We start from the raw sequence: 14,444 nt of genomic DNA on the forward strand, positions 1-14,444 counted from the left end.
GGGAGGCAAAGTTTAGAGCAGAGGCAGAAGGAACACCCATTCAGAGCCTGCCCCACATGTGGCCCATACATATACAGCCACCCAATTAGACAAGATGGATGAAGCAAAGAAGTGCAGGCCGACAGAAATCAGATGTAGCTCTCTCCTAAGAGACACAGCCAGAATATAACAAATACATAGGCGAATGCCAGCAGCAAACCACTGAACTGAGAATAGGACCCCCGTTGAAGGAATCTTAGAAAGGACTGAAAGAGCTTTAAGGGGCTTGAGACCCCATATGAACAACAATGCCAACCAACCAGAGCTTACAGAACTAAGCCACTATCCAAAGACTATACATGGACTGACCCTGGGCTCTGACCTCATAGGTAGCAATGAATAGCCTAGTAAAAGCACCAGTGGAAGGGGAAGCCCTGGGTCCTGTCAAGACTGAACCCCAGTGAATGTGATTGTTGGGGGGGGTGATAATGGGGGGGCGGATGGGAAGGGGAACACCCATACAGAAGGGGAGTAGAAGGGGTTAGGGGGATGTTGGCCCAGAAATTGGGAAAGGAATAACAATGAAATGTAAAGAAGAAATACTCAAGTTAATAAAGATGGAGAAAAAATTTCTAAAAAAAAAAAAAAAAGGTATGTGCCCAACGAAATTTGGAAATGTTTTCTGCACAAATTCCTTATCTCATTAGTGATTTTTAGATTTTGTATGGTACAACACACACACACACACACACACACACACACACACACACACACACACAAACAGAGCAAAAACAAAAACACCATTAACATCAAAATAACAAGAATTAACAAGCAGGAGAAGAGGATTGGTTCAGCATATGTAAATCTATTAATGTAATTCATCATATAAAGAGCCTGAAAGACAAAAGCACATTTTCATCTCATTAGATGCAGAAAAGGCCTTTAATGAAATCCAACAACACTTCATGATGAAAGTCCTGGAGAGGCTAGGAATACCAGAGAAATGCTTCAATACAATAAAGGCGGTTTACCCATAAAGGAAGAGAAACTCAAAGCAATTCACTAAAATCAGGAACAAGACAAGGTTGTCCTCCCTCTTCACACCTATTCAATATAGTGCTTGAAGTCTTACTTAAAGCAATAAGGCACCTGAAAGATATCAAGGAGATACAAATTGGAAACGATGAAGTCAAACAATCTTTATTTGTAAATGATATGATTGCTTATATGTGACTCTAAATGTTCTACATGAAAATGCCTACGGCTGTTAAACACTTTCAGCAAAGTAGCTGGAAACAAAATCAATTCACAAAATTCAGTAGCCATCGTATACATGAATGACAAACGGACTGAGAAAGAAATCAGCAAAACAACATCTTTCAAATAGCCTCAAATAATATGACCTATCATGGAGTAGCTCTGACTAAGGAAGTGAAAGATGTATTTGATAAAAAGTTAAGACATTGAAAAAATTAAAGATCTCAGAAGATGGAAAGATTTCCCCTGCCCATGGATGGATAGGAACAATGTAGGAAAAATGACCAACCTACAGATTCAATGCAATCCCCACAATTCTTCACAGATTTTAAAACAGCAATTTTTAGCTTCATAAAAACCACAGAAAACCTATGAAAACTAAAACTATCCCGAATAATAAAAGAACTGCTGGAGGTATCATATAAGAGTGTACAGAGGTTGAAGTAGCATGTACAGGGCCTGCACAGGTCCTTTTTATATACATTATGGCTTCCAGGTTAGTGTTTCTATGGGATTCCTGAGTGTGTGAACAACTGTGTCTCTGTTTCTTGCCTGCTCTTGGGCTCCTTTCCTTTTGTTTCTTGGTTTTGCCCAATTCCAGTGTGTTTGTTTTTTGTTGTATCTTAGAATAGTTTATATTTAGTTATTAAAACATTTCAGAAGTCAAATATATTATGAGAAGCTCTCAGTGAGTTGGGCTGCTTAGGAATCTCACAATGGAGTTTTCAAAGTACGGACACACCTGCAACCTGAGAAACAGGGAAGGCCGCTGCATTGGAATGTAACTCAAAATGCAAACCCTGCAAGTTTTTCTTCAATGCTGGCAAGTAAGAAATGAAATTCAGGAAGAAAACACAGTCCATCAAATGTCTTCCTTGTTATACATGCTTCTATTTTTAGTGGACACAAACATCCTCAGAAATTACTCACAGCTAGATGTAATACATTAAACAGCCAAGAGTTCTACTTTTTTTCAGATATGTGACGATGAATTCATTTGAGAGTGACATGAATATAGCTTAGAGTAGAGATTGTTCTTACCATTTATTAAAGAAGCATACAAATTTCCATCCTAGTAGAATAGTCATGCTCATTTAATTTTACATAAAGAATTCCTTTTTGACCTAATAGTTCATACTTCAGGACATGGCACCTTCAATTTTTTTTCAAAATTAATCAACATTTTGATTTAAGAATCACTAATGTCAGGAATTCTATTTTGCATAAATGTACAATTCAAAATGGTAGAAATATCTTAAGACCATTTGAAAAATTCTTGGAAAAATCTATCCTAATCCCACACCAAAATTCATTTGATGACTTTTAAAAATGAAATTTTAGTTTGCAACTAAAAGAGTGATATTTAAAAGCAAAATATTCTAAGGCAACATAATCCAAATATTTAACAATTTGATGCTTACTAGCCAAGAAATGACAATGAGGAACTATATAGTTTTTTTTAAAGAATTAAAGAATCATGTTTCTTATGTATTACAAATATACATACATATCATATCATATCATATAACAATACCTCTAAGCTGAAGAATGGCAGCAGTTTGTTGGCACTGCATGGCAGGAGAGCACACACAGTTCAAAGTGCACACACAGGTCTTATGTTACAGAGGGAGACTGTAGTAAAGTCACAGAAGATAACGGGTGATTGATGAGCGACACCCCTCAGCTCATTACACATTTGATTCTAAATTTATCTTTTGGTCATTATGAATTCTGAAACCTTTCACCATTGGCAAACAATTTGTGCCCTCTATTCAGTTTCATGACCTCGTAGGATAGTACAAAGCACAGTTTGAAAAGCTGAGACTTACACACTTAACTCTTCTACATAAGAAACGTGATGTCATGGGTTGAAAGAATGTTACTATCCGGATAGTGGAAGAGGCCCTTATTGTTTCTAAAGGGTCAGGGCCTTTCCCTTGTTTTCCAGTCCCCTTGGAATGCACACAAAACTGGAAAACTCTGTCTCTTCTGATCTACAACCTTGAATTTCTAGCCCCATTCTCTTGCCCTCCTGTGGTAACCAAGGTAGCCATGCTTAAAAGGCAGCTAAAACATAGTTACACCTCCATCAGTAACCCAGGCAGCTGTGTGACCCAGTGAAGCCATTGAGCCTTGCTAGGCCTGTTGTAGGAAGAGAAAACTTTTGTGCTGTTACAAGATGTGAGTGTTGTTTCCACTGTGGCCCAGACAGCCTCAGGTTTGCCTTCCAGTACAGTGACCATAGCCAACTTTGTCTTGTTACTAATACCTAACAGTACTAAATGCTACTTTATTCTGGGTGTTGAGATAGAAGTTTGACATTCTTACCTTAGATCGCTAAGAAATTTTCTGAGATAGAGCATTAATAACAGATATTATATAATGTGAATGATCTAAGGTACCATCATAGCTATATGTGTGTGGCACCCCTAGATTATAAATATTAGATGAATCACAAGTACCAATATTATATTAAAATGGAAAGCTCTCTTCCTTCCTTCCTTCCTTCCTTCCTTCCTTCCTTCCTTCCTTCCTTCCTTCCTTCCTCTCTCTCTCTCTCTCTCTCTCTCTCTCTCACTCTCTCTCTCTCTCTCTTTCTTTCTTTCTTTCTTCCTATCTGCTAGAAAGCTGTGTCTCTGAGCTAATGCTAGTTCCTCCACCACAGTCTCTGGATGTAAGGGCTTGGCGTCTTCAGAATTTCTATTTTATTTCTTTTCTGAAGAAGTATTCTCCCCCATCTATTCAGTTTGACCTCCCAGTGCTATGTGTTTCCTTAGTTTCACAGAAGCCCTCCTTCTACCTCCCTTCCCTGCTTAAATGATGTTTCCCCTCTTCCTCTGTCCCTTTGCACTTACTGTCTCAAACGCTGTTGCCCTATTGGATGCTTTTCCCTCAGTGTCTCCAACTTCCTTCTCCAATATTATTTCTTCTTCCAGTCCCCATCAAACTGTTCTTTTCTTAACACAGAGAATAATCACCGTGTTTCTGACTTCAGAAGATAATTAGGTCTCAGTTTGTCCACATTCTGTGGAGAATTTGACTACGCTCTTGTTTGGTGCAGTATTTTGCTCTCTCTCTCTCTCTCTCTCTCTCTCTCTCTCTCTCTCTCTCTCTCATCACCTTTAGGCTTATAACTTTTGCTAGGATATTATACTTTGGCATTCTTCATGGTCCACCTTAGTTTCCTTTGTCTTTCCCTTTCCTTCTTTCATTTGTTCCCTAGACTGTCGAGATTGTGTCAATCCAGGCGTTCCAGAAATGTCTGGATCCATCTGGAACTTCTGCTCAGCAATTGGTTGCTCTGCTCAGCAACTCCACTGACCTTCTTATGTGTTCAAGGGCTGACGTCACTGTCTTCTCCATTTCCTCACTGACCTAACTCTAACCTCTGCTTCTTGTATAACGCTTCTCATCTCTGTAAAAGGCGCCACTCTTTCCTAGTTACTTACGTGAGAAACCGGTGTGGAAGTGCTGAGTACCTACTTATACTCTGATATTTATTTTAAAAGTCAATGAAATAACAGTATAAGCAAAGAAAGTCTTTAAATATTCTGACTTTTCTCATCATGATTATTATGAGCCTTTAAACATGAGTATCAAATCCTGCTCCACATATGTTTTTTTTTAATTAACTTGAGTATTTCTTATATACATTTCCAGTGTTATTCCCTTTCCTGGTTTCCGGGCAACCCCCCCTCCCCTTCTTTATGGGTGTTCCCCTCCCCATCCTCCCCCCATTGCCGCCCTCCCCCCAACAATCTAGTTCACTGGGGGTTCAGTCTTAGCAGGACCCAGGGCTTCCCCTTCCACTGGTGCTCTTACTAGGATATTCATTGCTACCTATGAGGGCAGAGTCCAGGGTCAGTCCCTGTATAGTCTTTAGGTAGTGGTAGTCCCTGGAAGCTCTGGTTGCTTGGCATTGTTGTACATATGGGGTCTCGAGCCCTTCAGCTCTTCAGTTTTTCTCTGATATGTAAAGCTACCTTTTTAGTTCCTTTCTGCTGATGTAAGTTATTTAACAGTCCAGCATTTTCCAGGATACCATTTTCTGTGTGCCAAAACACTGGACTTAGGCACCCCAAGCACTTTTGTACCTAAATACCTACAATAGCCTTTGAATTGCCTCTCACTGCTCAGATTGCCTGTCAGAAAAGCAGCCAGTAAAAGGCAGAATCACTTTAAGAACATGCATAACAGGTCCTCTCCTGTCACTTCTGTGTTTTAAAGCTCCTCCATGATTTCCCATAGTTTTTAGGATAAAAAGATCCTGTTAACGTGCCATCTCACCTGGAACCAGTCTTATAAGATCCTGGGAGGAACCAATCAGTTCATGAGTTGACTATGTCCAGAGTTCTCTAATTCCTTTCAGTTCCTTTGTCTAGTATCTTAACCCCAATTTTAGTTTGCACACAAATGATTGGATTTGATTCCCTCTCGTGTTCATAATAAAATTTCCCTTAAATCCGGTTGTGCTTGATTGACATTTGACTACCTCAGACATACAAATCAACTCTTCCTGGAAGATTTTTTTTCCCCTTTTTATTGTGGCCAACTGTTATGGATGGGAAACCAAGGTTTATCCAGAAAAGTATAATATTTCAGAGTTAATTTTATATATCTTGGTCTTTTCCTTTTATAGAAAATGCAGGAAGACTGTTTAGATCTTAAATAACTTTAATAATTTAGACTGCTAAGTAACCTGAACTGGGCTTCTCTTTCTACGTATAATTGGCATATCTGCAAACAGGAGTGACATTATTCAACTTGCATGATCATAATAGCATTCATTTATTCAATAAAGAACTAATGTGTGCATTTAGTATGTGTGCTTTGTTTCTAGGACTACAAGTGACACTTGGGATGTAAAACAGTGTCTTGCTCTGTTACAGATTGTTACTGTTTGTGTGTTGTCAAAGCTGTGCGCTGACGTTTGCAGGTGTCACAGAAGTGACATCATGCTGTCACCATCCCCTCTAGGTCTCAACATCCCCTTTAGGTCCCAACATTTCCTCTAGGTCCCTGCATGGCTAGGATCCCTTCAGAAGTACATGCGCTCCCAACACCTCACGAAGTCTGCAGCGTGGCCACTTCCAATCACGACCGCTAGAGGGGCGCGCGGTCACCCTATCACCTCGACTACAGCATCTGCGCTTGCGCCACACTGACACCGCTTCCGCCTTCCTCCTTCCAACCGCCTTTCGCCCCGCCCCGCAAGGCTCCGCCTCCGTTGCCCCTAGCGTCTGTTTGTTGACTTCCGGGAGCACAATAGTGGTCGATGCCAAGAGGGTCGCGATGGGGAACCGGGGGGCTAGGGCAGTACCTTAGGCCCAATCGAGTCGCCCCTGCTGTCTTTCCGAAGCAGGCACAGATTCCGTTCGCAGCCTTCGGCATGGCAGAACCTGAGTCATTGGTGCCTGGTGAGTAGCGCCCGCGGTCGTAGTGGCTGGCCTGGAGGGAGGGTCCGCGGGCGGGCGGGAGGCCAGGCCCCGCCTCCGGGCCGGCCCAGTCGGGGTCCAGGCCGCAAACTGAGCCCGAGTCAGCAGCCTCATCTTTGCATTTGGGAATAAATAACCTTTGTCAGGACCGGAGGAAGGGACCGGAGGAAGGGACTGGGACCGAGGGGACGAGGGACCCTGTGTGTGTTATTAGTAAGCTTTTCATGACTTTTCTTGGAGGCGACAGCGGCAGCCATATTCTCTTGCTAAGCATCCCAGAGTCTCTGAGCATGTGGGATGTCCCCAGGACCCAATTAGGTACAGAATTCAGTAACCAGTGGAATACGGTGTGAAAGGTTATAAAAAATGGAAGAAACGAACAGGATAAAGGGAGAACGGGGCCCTTCGGTGAATGTTTTAAGACTGTCGTTAAATCTTAAAATTATGACTCAGTACGGCTTCCGTACCGGGTTGCCCAGGTAGACATTTCCTGAAACAGCACTTATTATAACCGTTTGGAATGTAGAGTTGTTCAGTTAAAATGGTGGTCATAATCCACTGAGTTTATTTCCACATATACTTTAATGGGCTATTACTAACATTTTGAAAAATAACCAGTATATTAGAGCATAATTATACATTTAAATATGTATCGCACTTTCTGCTGTGGTCTTGGCTCAAACAGGATTTGATTCTACACCACCTGGAGCCCAATACCTTAGTGAGGGACAAGAAAATAGTTACAATAGTCTTGACATTAGATGCCAGAGGACAGAAAGGAGCCACCAAAATTTTCTTTTTGGGGAGTGTCTGAAGAGACATTCTGAGGAGCCGGAATAAAAATAGTTAAATAATCCCTTGCAGAGAAGCCTTGAATCATTTCTAGGTCCTGGCCTCCCAAGGCTCAGTTACTGAGTTGAACTGGCTTGCCTCATAGTAGTTCTCAAGTGGCTTAGTCCCTTGCACATTGATATATATGTATATAATATATATTATTAATATTTACATTCAGTGTGCTTTCTCTGGAAATTTCCCCAAGACTGGATCTATCTGAAGGTGGTGTGTGTGTGCATGCATTTTTAAATAGTTACTTGGAAGTGTTAATGGATATTTAGACCTTTAAAAATGGTACTGGTTCAAGTCTGAATCTGCCACAGTTCAGACAATAGCAATTTAAGAATGTTAAATGTCAGCATCCATCTCCAATCTCCAGGGCCTGATCTGTAACTTGAATTCTCATTTCTCAGTGGGAACAGGAATAGCTGAAGTGTTTCCGTGTTAAAACCTGGGTTATATGCTGTCTTTCACACTGCAAGTATTGAAAGCTATGTTTGATTTCCTACCCAGCTTTCTAGTGATGTGAAAGTGGTGGTATGGTGATAGTGTAGAAGGGAAGTTTTCTGTTTGAAAGTTAGCACAAACTTCAGGGTAACGGATTTATTCGAGGAGCATCTTGTGCAATGGGTATAAGTAGCAAGGAAAACCTAAACTATCAGTAATACAGTTGGGCAAATAAAATGCTCACCAATAAATATTTTGGTAGTGATTTCATTAGAGAGATTGCTGTGTAGTGCATCATTTATTGCCATATGACCTGTATTTATTCCAGGCTTCTGAGAAACCAGTCATTTCCAACATGTGTAATAGGACTTTACCATAAGCTAATATGTTGGAGATTGTTGAGTCTGTACTAGATTTTTTATGCATAAAAGAGAGAGAAGTACAACCCTGTGTTTAAACTATTGTAAATAGATTGTGGACAGCAAACCTGTTTGTACCTGTGTTAGATCCAGGGCATGTAGGAAAGTATATTGGTATTTAAACACCATTTGGTAATAACAATAGAGATTAAAGGAGGGAGTTAAAGTTTGGTAAAGTCATCTTGTTTATCTTATTATTTATTAGATTAAGAATTTGCATACATGATTACCTTTCCATTGTAAAACATTCTCTCTCTCCCCTATCTCACTGTGTGTGCCAAATTTCTGTGGTCTGTTCATTCTTGTTATGTGGGTGCTAGGGCTCATACTCTGATTGTGGTCTAGAATTGACCTTTAAAGCCTTGTATGGCTTCCCATAGAGCAAGTGAGACAGTGTAAATAATGTGCTTGTCTGCTCTGCACCTGGAATTAGTGAATTGTCTCAAGCATTGGCAGTGAGAGTTCGGCATTTGTAGTAGCATCCCCTCCTTGCATGCAAACACTGGCAATTCCTTGGAAGGAGTAAAGAAAATCCAAACTCACTTAGCCCCTTCTCATGTACTTCCTGTGGTGTTAAGGAAAAAACGCAGTGCTGTTTTGGTTCTGAGTGTGGGGAAAAGGCCCTCAGTCAGGGACCAGACTATGGTGTCTTAACCATAGTGAGTAGAAGGTACATATTATATCACCTCCTTCAGGAATTGGCTGTCCATCTAGTGACAGCAAAACAATTAGTAATGGTTGCTTTCCTTGTCATTGTATATATTTACCTTATATCTCTAAATGCATAGCACATATTCACATTAACATGCCATAGATGAAACTAAAATGAAGTCCGAGGATTAGGACTGAATTAAGGTGAAAGAATGAAGGCTTAAATAGTGTTTAGGCAGAGTCAAAGCTGTCAGGGGAGAACATGTTTATACCTGTGTAATTGGAAATGTATTTTAATAACAGATGTCGTGGTTCAAGTTGGGAAGTAAAAACTGTCTTACATTTGCAGATACGGGTGCTGTATTTACATTTGGAAAAACTAAATTTGCTGAAAACATTCCTAGCAAATTCTGGTTTAAAAATGACGTACCCATATGTCTTTCATGTGGAGATGAACATACTGCTATTGTTACAGGTGAGTATAATCTTAAATCAGGAGACTGTAAATCTTAGAGAAACCTAAATATTACTGTTTTATTTAATACAATTCTTTTCTGCCCAATCTCGGGAACTTTTGCACTTAATAGAGTCAGCTTATACATAGAAGGACAAGGTAACCTGTTTCAGCACAGAAAGATCCATTTTAAAAGTCTGATTCTTTTCTATTGCCTATAGGATATTTGTTTTATGTCTAAAAAGTATCATTGATTTGAAACCCAGGGACCCCAGAGAGGGCGATGATCTTCTAGCATTTCATCTGACTATATTTTTACTTTAAAATGAGTTAAATGATGCTGTTATTGTATATGTAAAGAAAAGGCTTTATCATGCGTTCAACATATTGAAACTGTGTAGAACATGGTTTGGGGCCTGTCAGAGAATTCTTTATAAATCGATTCGAGAGTCTTTCAAACTCTAAACTACTTTTGTATGCTTAAATGATTTTGCTACCTGCATACCTTTCTTGGACTCTATTTCATTATAGTACAAAATTGTTAACATAAAATCTTAAAAATTCTATACATAAAGAGGCAAGATAACCCACTCCTATTTTTTGTTCTTTGATATTTTAAGTGTATATTTTTTATTTCCTTGTGATTCATTTCTTGTTATCTGTGTGCAGATTGCTTTAATCTGTTATTTCTTTCTCCCTCCCACTAGGAAATAATAAATTGTACATGTTTGGCAGTAACAACTGGGGCCAGTTAGGATTAGGATCAAAATCAGCTATCAGCAAGCCAACATGTATCAAAGGTTTGGGCCTTTTCTTCTTTATATTATATTATTTATATTCTTTTAAAAATATCCAGATTATCGGAAGTAACTTTAGTACTGATTCTTTGACTCGTTAATATCATAAATGAAACATCTTTTATGTTTTTATTTTGTAAGATTTACTTGAATCTTGTCAGCACCTACAACTAGTAAGTGGTTGAGAGTTCTGCAGATGTGGTCAGAACAGTGGTCTTGATCTTCAGGGCCCAAATTTAAATTTCAGCTTAAAATGTTAGTGTGAAGTTGTCATAAGCATGCTATTTATATGCATTAATACTGTACTTTTAATGTTATGGTTAGAAAGCATTTAGCTGCGCAGAGAGTACTAAACATTTGTTATTCCCAGTGACCATGACCTAATAGAACAACCTAATAGAGCGTTACTGCAGACTGTGAGATCTGTGAACATGGAGACACTTAGGCAGCCCGTGCAGATGCTGCCAATTAATTAGCGCATTTGTAAGTGTTTGAAAATGTGTAGACAAACAACTTAACTGAAGTGCGTGCCTATGACTATTGATCTTAGGGCCTTTGTGGAGTATGGCAATTGGTGAGAATCAACACAGTAGAATGCACTGGACCTTGATGTATTAATAACTTAGAGTTTTTTATTAGATGCCTTGACCCAACCTTTGACCAAATGAATCATTTTTGCCATGTTACACTGATTTTAATGATGTGCATTAAACTGTGGGTTAACTTGAATTAGTAGTTAAGACAGTGATTTAGAGTCACATACATAGGGTTTTTAAATTTCATTTTTCAGGTTATAGATATAGTTTAGTTCTGAGTGCTTAGCATGCTCAAAGCTCTGGGTTCCTTGAAGTGCAATAAATAAAGGAACTCAGTTTTACCCGTTACTTATCATTTGACCTGGATTGTTTATCTTTTTCATATCCATACAATATTATAATTGTCATATTCTCATGTCTAGCTCTTAAGCCTGAAAAGGTGAAACTTGCTGCATGTGGAAGGAACCATACCTTAGTTTCAACAGGTACAGTATTCATCCTGTACCACTCCTATCAGCCTTGAGAACTGAGGTCTCACTTTAGTGGTATTTGTGGCTTTGTAAAATTGATATGCGTGATACTTTAGTGGTAGATAGAATAGAGTTTTCACAATGTCGGTGTTTAGTACGTTACGTGCATTTGCCATTTTGAATATACAAAGAAGTGATGAGTAGCCAGAGATCAAGGGGTAGCATTAGCGCATTGCTTCCTCCTGATTTTGCTCTTCCTTCTATGTCACAGATGTTGTGTGGAAGCCATAGGAAAATCTACTGGTAGTAGTCCTCTCAGTTTCAATCAAAATCTAATTAGGTAGTATAGTGTATCTCGAAGTTGATAAAGTGATTCATAAATTTCTATAGAAAATCAAAGGAGAGACATACTAGTCAAAACAATTTCCAAAAAGAACAAAATTTGGGGCTAACAGTATTCTGATTTCAGTCCCTGTCCTAAAGCTACAATAATTATAGAAATGCAGTATTGACAAAGATTAAAGTTTAATGAAACACAATAGTGTTGAGAAGCAGACCAACACATATGTCTATAACTACTTTCTGCTTTTAGGTTCTCTCCTACTAAGCTATAGCCCTAATGCTTGAGTTCTAACACATGTTTGAGGACAGTTCAGGGAAGAAAAGTATAATACTCTTTCCACACGCTGCCGAGGAGTTAGCAGTGCTGTATTTACTGGTCTCCCTGCTCCCTGTCCTCCCCTGCTTGCTTCTGTCTCCTAGCTCTTCTCTCTGCTCTAGCTTCTCTATACATCTCTTACATTTATTTATATGTTTTTCACACTTAATACAGGACATATCTGCTGTTTAGTAGCATATCTCAGAAGCAGGGTGACTACTTAATATTTCTTTCCTATGTACAGATACTGGTGGTGTATATGCGGCTGGTGGAAATGTAGAAGGCCAATTGGGGCTTTGGTGACACTGTGACAGAGATACCTTTCATCAAATGCTTCTTTTACACCTGAGTGATATCATTAAACAGCTCTCTGCGGTGTGGGCCCGCTCTTTGGTAGTGAGACTTGCTTGTGTTTCTGGCTAGACACATCTTTTCTTTCTAACAGGATATACCAACTCAGTAAATGCACGACAGTGCCAGCATTCTATGTACATCCAAAAGACTATAAACATGAAATGTTAGAGCTGTATGTATATATTGAGAAGGAGATAAACACATGTGTAGAAGGCGATTGATAAATAAGTTCTCAGCCCTGCTAGCTATCCATTATTCTTTTGAATATTATTAAAGGTTATCATCATTGCATATTCTGAAAGGTATACTTGAGGCATTACCTAAACTTAGTGCCAGAAGTTTTGATTGAAGTCAGTTGGGATGTATGTTGTTAAAGTGTGGGTTGTAATGGTCACCACATTCCTGTGTTCTTTTCTAAAGTAGATATGAGAACTTGTCTGTCAAATTCAGAGCCATGATTTATGAGACCTCATGAAGCTGCTGGCTTGCAGCTTTTCTTCAAGCAGGAGATTCTCTGCAGATCTGGCATTGCTTTTTTTGGCCACTAGGAAAACCAGAGTTCTGTTTGATTCATCGACTATATTATTTACTATTCAGTCTTACTCCTTCAGTTTTTATTTCCCGCTTAATTTTGGCTTATTTTTAAATCATCTTGAAGGTCCACTTTTTAACTCACTAAAAGAAGTTGCTGGGTATTTCTGCAGTGTTAATCATGACTTCGTGGCTAAACTGTGCTACATAGTAAGATGCTGTTTCAAAACCCAATAGATGTAAACAGGTATTTATAATCCATAAAATACTTGCCCTGCATTTAGCTTAACTATTCACAACAATGAAACCTCATCAGAAAGGACAGAGTTAAGAATGGTGAGAAGCTGGGGAAGCTGTATTTTAGGTGTGCAGTCACTAAGAAAAGATTAGTGAGAGTCACTGTGTGTCCACTGTGTCTCAAGAGCAAGGTTTTTATTTGGGAACTTGCTCTTTTCACCTGCAGACGTGTAGGTGCCTTCTGTTGTCTCTCAGTTCAGTGGCCGCCAGACTACATAGAAGGAGGTAAATGTTTCTGTGTGAAGACATTAAAAGGACACAAAGGAAATGACATCCTGTGTTTACTATGAGAAATATATGGTAACTAAAGTGATTTAGCCTTGTTCTCTGCTTTTTTCTCCTTGTAGAGCATATGACAGTAGAAATTGAACTTCCAGGTCACAAGCTTGTACAAATGTTTTATGACATATTATTTCCAGTACTAAGTTAGAAATTCAAAGGAAGAACGAAATAATAATGTATTGTGTATTACTTTTTTCTTCTTTTTTTTTTTTTTTTCAGACAGTCTTACTTTGTAAACCTAGTTGGCTTAGTATGTATAACATAGCTCTGACTGGCTTTAAATTCATTGCAATCCTACTGTCACAGGCCCTTGAGCTCTGGTATTAGAGATGTGAGCTGATATTCTCTTCAGAGTGGCAGAGGATTTTGAGTGTTTTCAACTCAAGGAAAGACTAGCGCTAAACAAATTACCCTGATTTGATCATTATATACACATATACACACACACAAATGTACCATACATGTATATCTATATACCTATATATAGATATATAGATGTGTGTATGTGTATGTATGTGTGTGTGTGTGTGTGTGTGTATATATATATATATACATATATATATATATATATATGTGCATTTTGAAGTATCATATTGTCAGTGCCCGTGCCAACACAGTACCAAGAGCCGGGAGTAGGCCTGCAAAGTTTAAGAAAAAACACATACTCTGGTCATTCATGTTACGAGAATGCCAAATCTTTTACTTGATTCACGGAATGTATACCCAGGAATGTAAATTCCAGGAAGCACAGTGGAAAAACCAACTTATACCCTCAGGAACAAAGAAAGAGGAATGAAAGACAGGAACCGATTATTGCCCAGGTGTACCAACCAGATGTGTGTCACTTCAGTGCCAGGGCGTTCCTTTGTTAGTAACAAAAGGCTTTCACATACATCAACAAGGCATCAGCAGGGGTCAAATACTGACGGGGCCTAGAAGGTTCCACCATCATATTGCATTCCATAAATATCTATAGTTATTATATATTAGTAAGAATAAAATAAAACTAAAAATATAATCCAGAAGGCAAATAATAGTCTGTA

The 14,444-nt window shown here is 39.0% G+C and overlaps 1 protein-coding gene across 1 annotated transcript in view; it reads left to right on the top strand.

The window, feature by feature from the left end:
• Positions 1-6,451: 6,451 nt before the first annotated feature.
• Positions 6,452-14,444, top strand: part of Rpgr (retinitis pigmentosa GTPase regulator) — an 86,889-nt gene continuing 78,896 nt past the window's right edge. The window contains 2 exon segments of the mRNA XM_032889628.1: positions 6,452-6,653; positions 9,372-9,497. Of these exon segments, the coding sequence (XP_032745519.1) occupies positions 6,512-6,653; positions 9,372-9,497 (268 nt within the window). The 5' untranslated portion in view covers positions 6,452-6,511.

Source organism: Rattus rattus, chromosome X (genome assembly GCF_011064425.1).
Source record: "Rattus rattus isolate New Zealand chromosome X, Rrattus_CSIRO_v1, whole genome shotgun sequence".
In the NCBI taxonomy this organism is placed as follows: domain Eukaryota; kingdom Metazoa; phylum Chordata; class Mammalia; order Rodentia; family Muridae; genus Rattus; species Rattus rattus.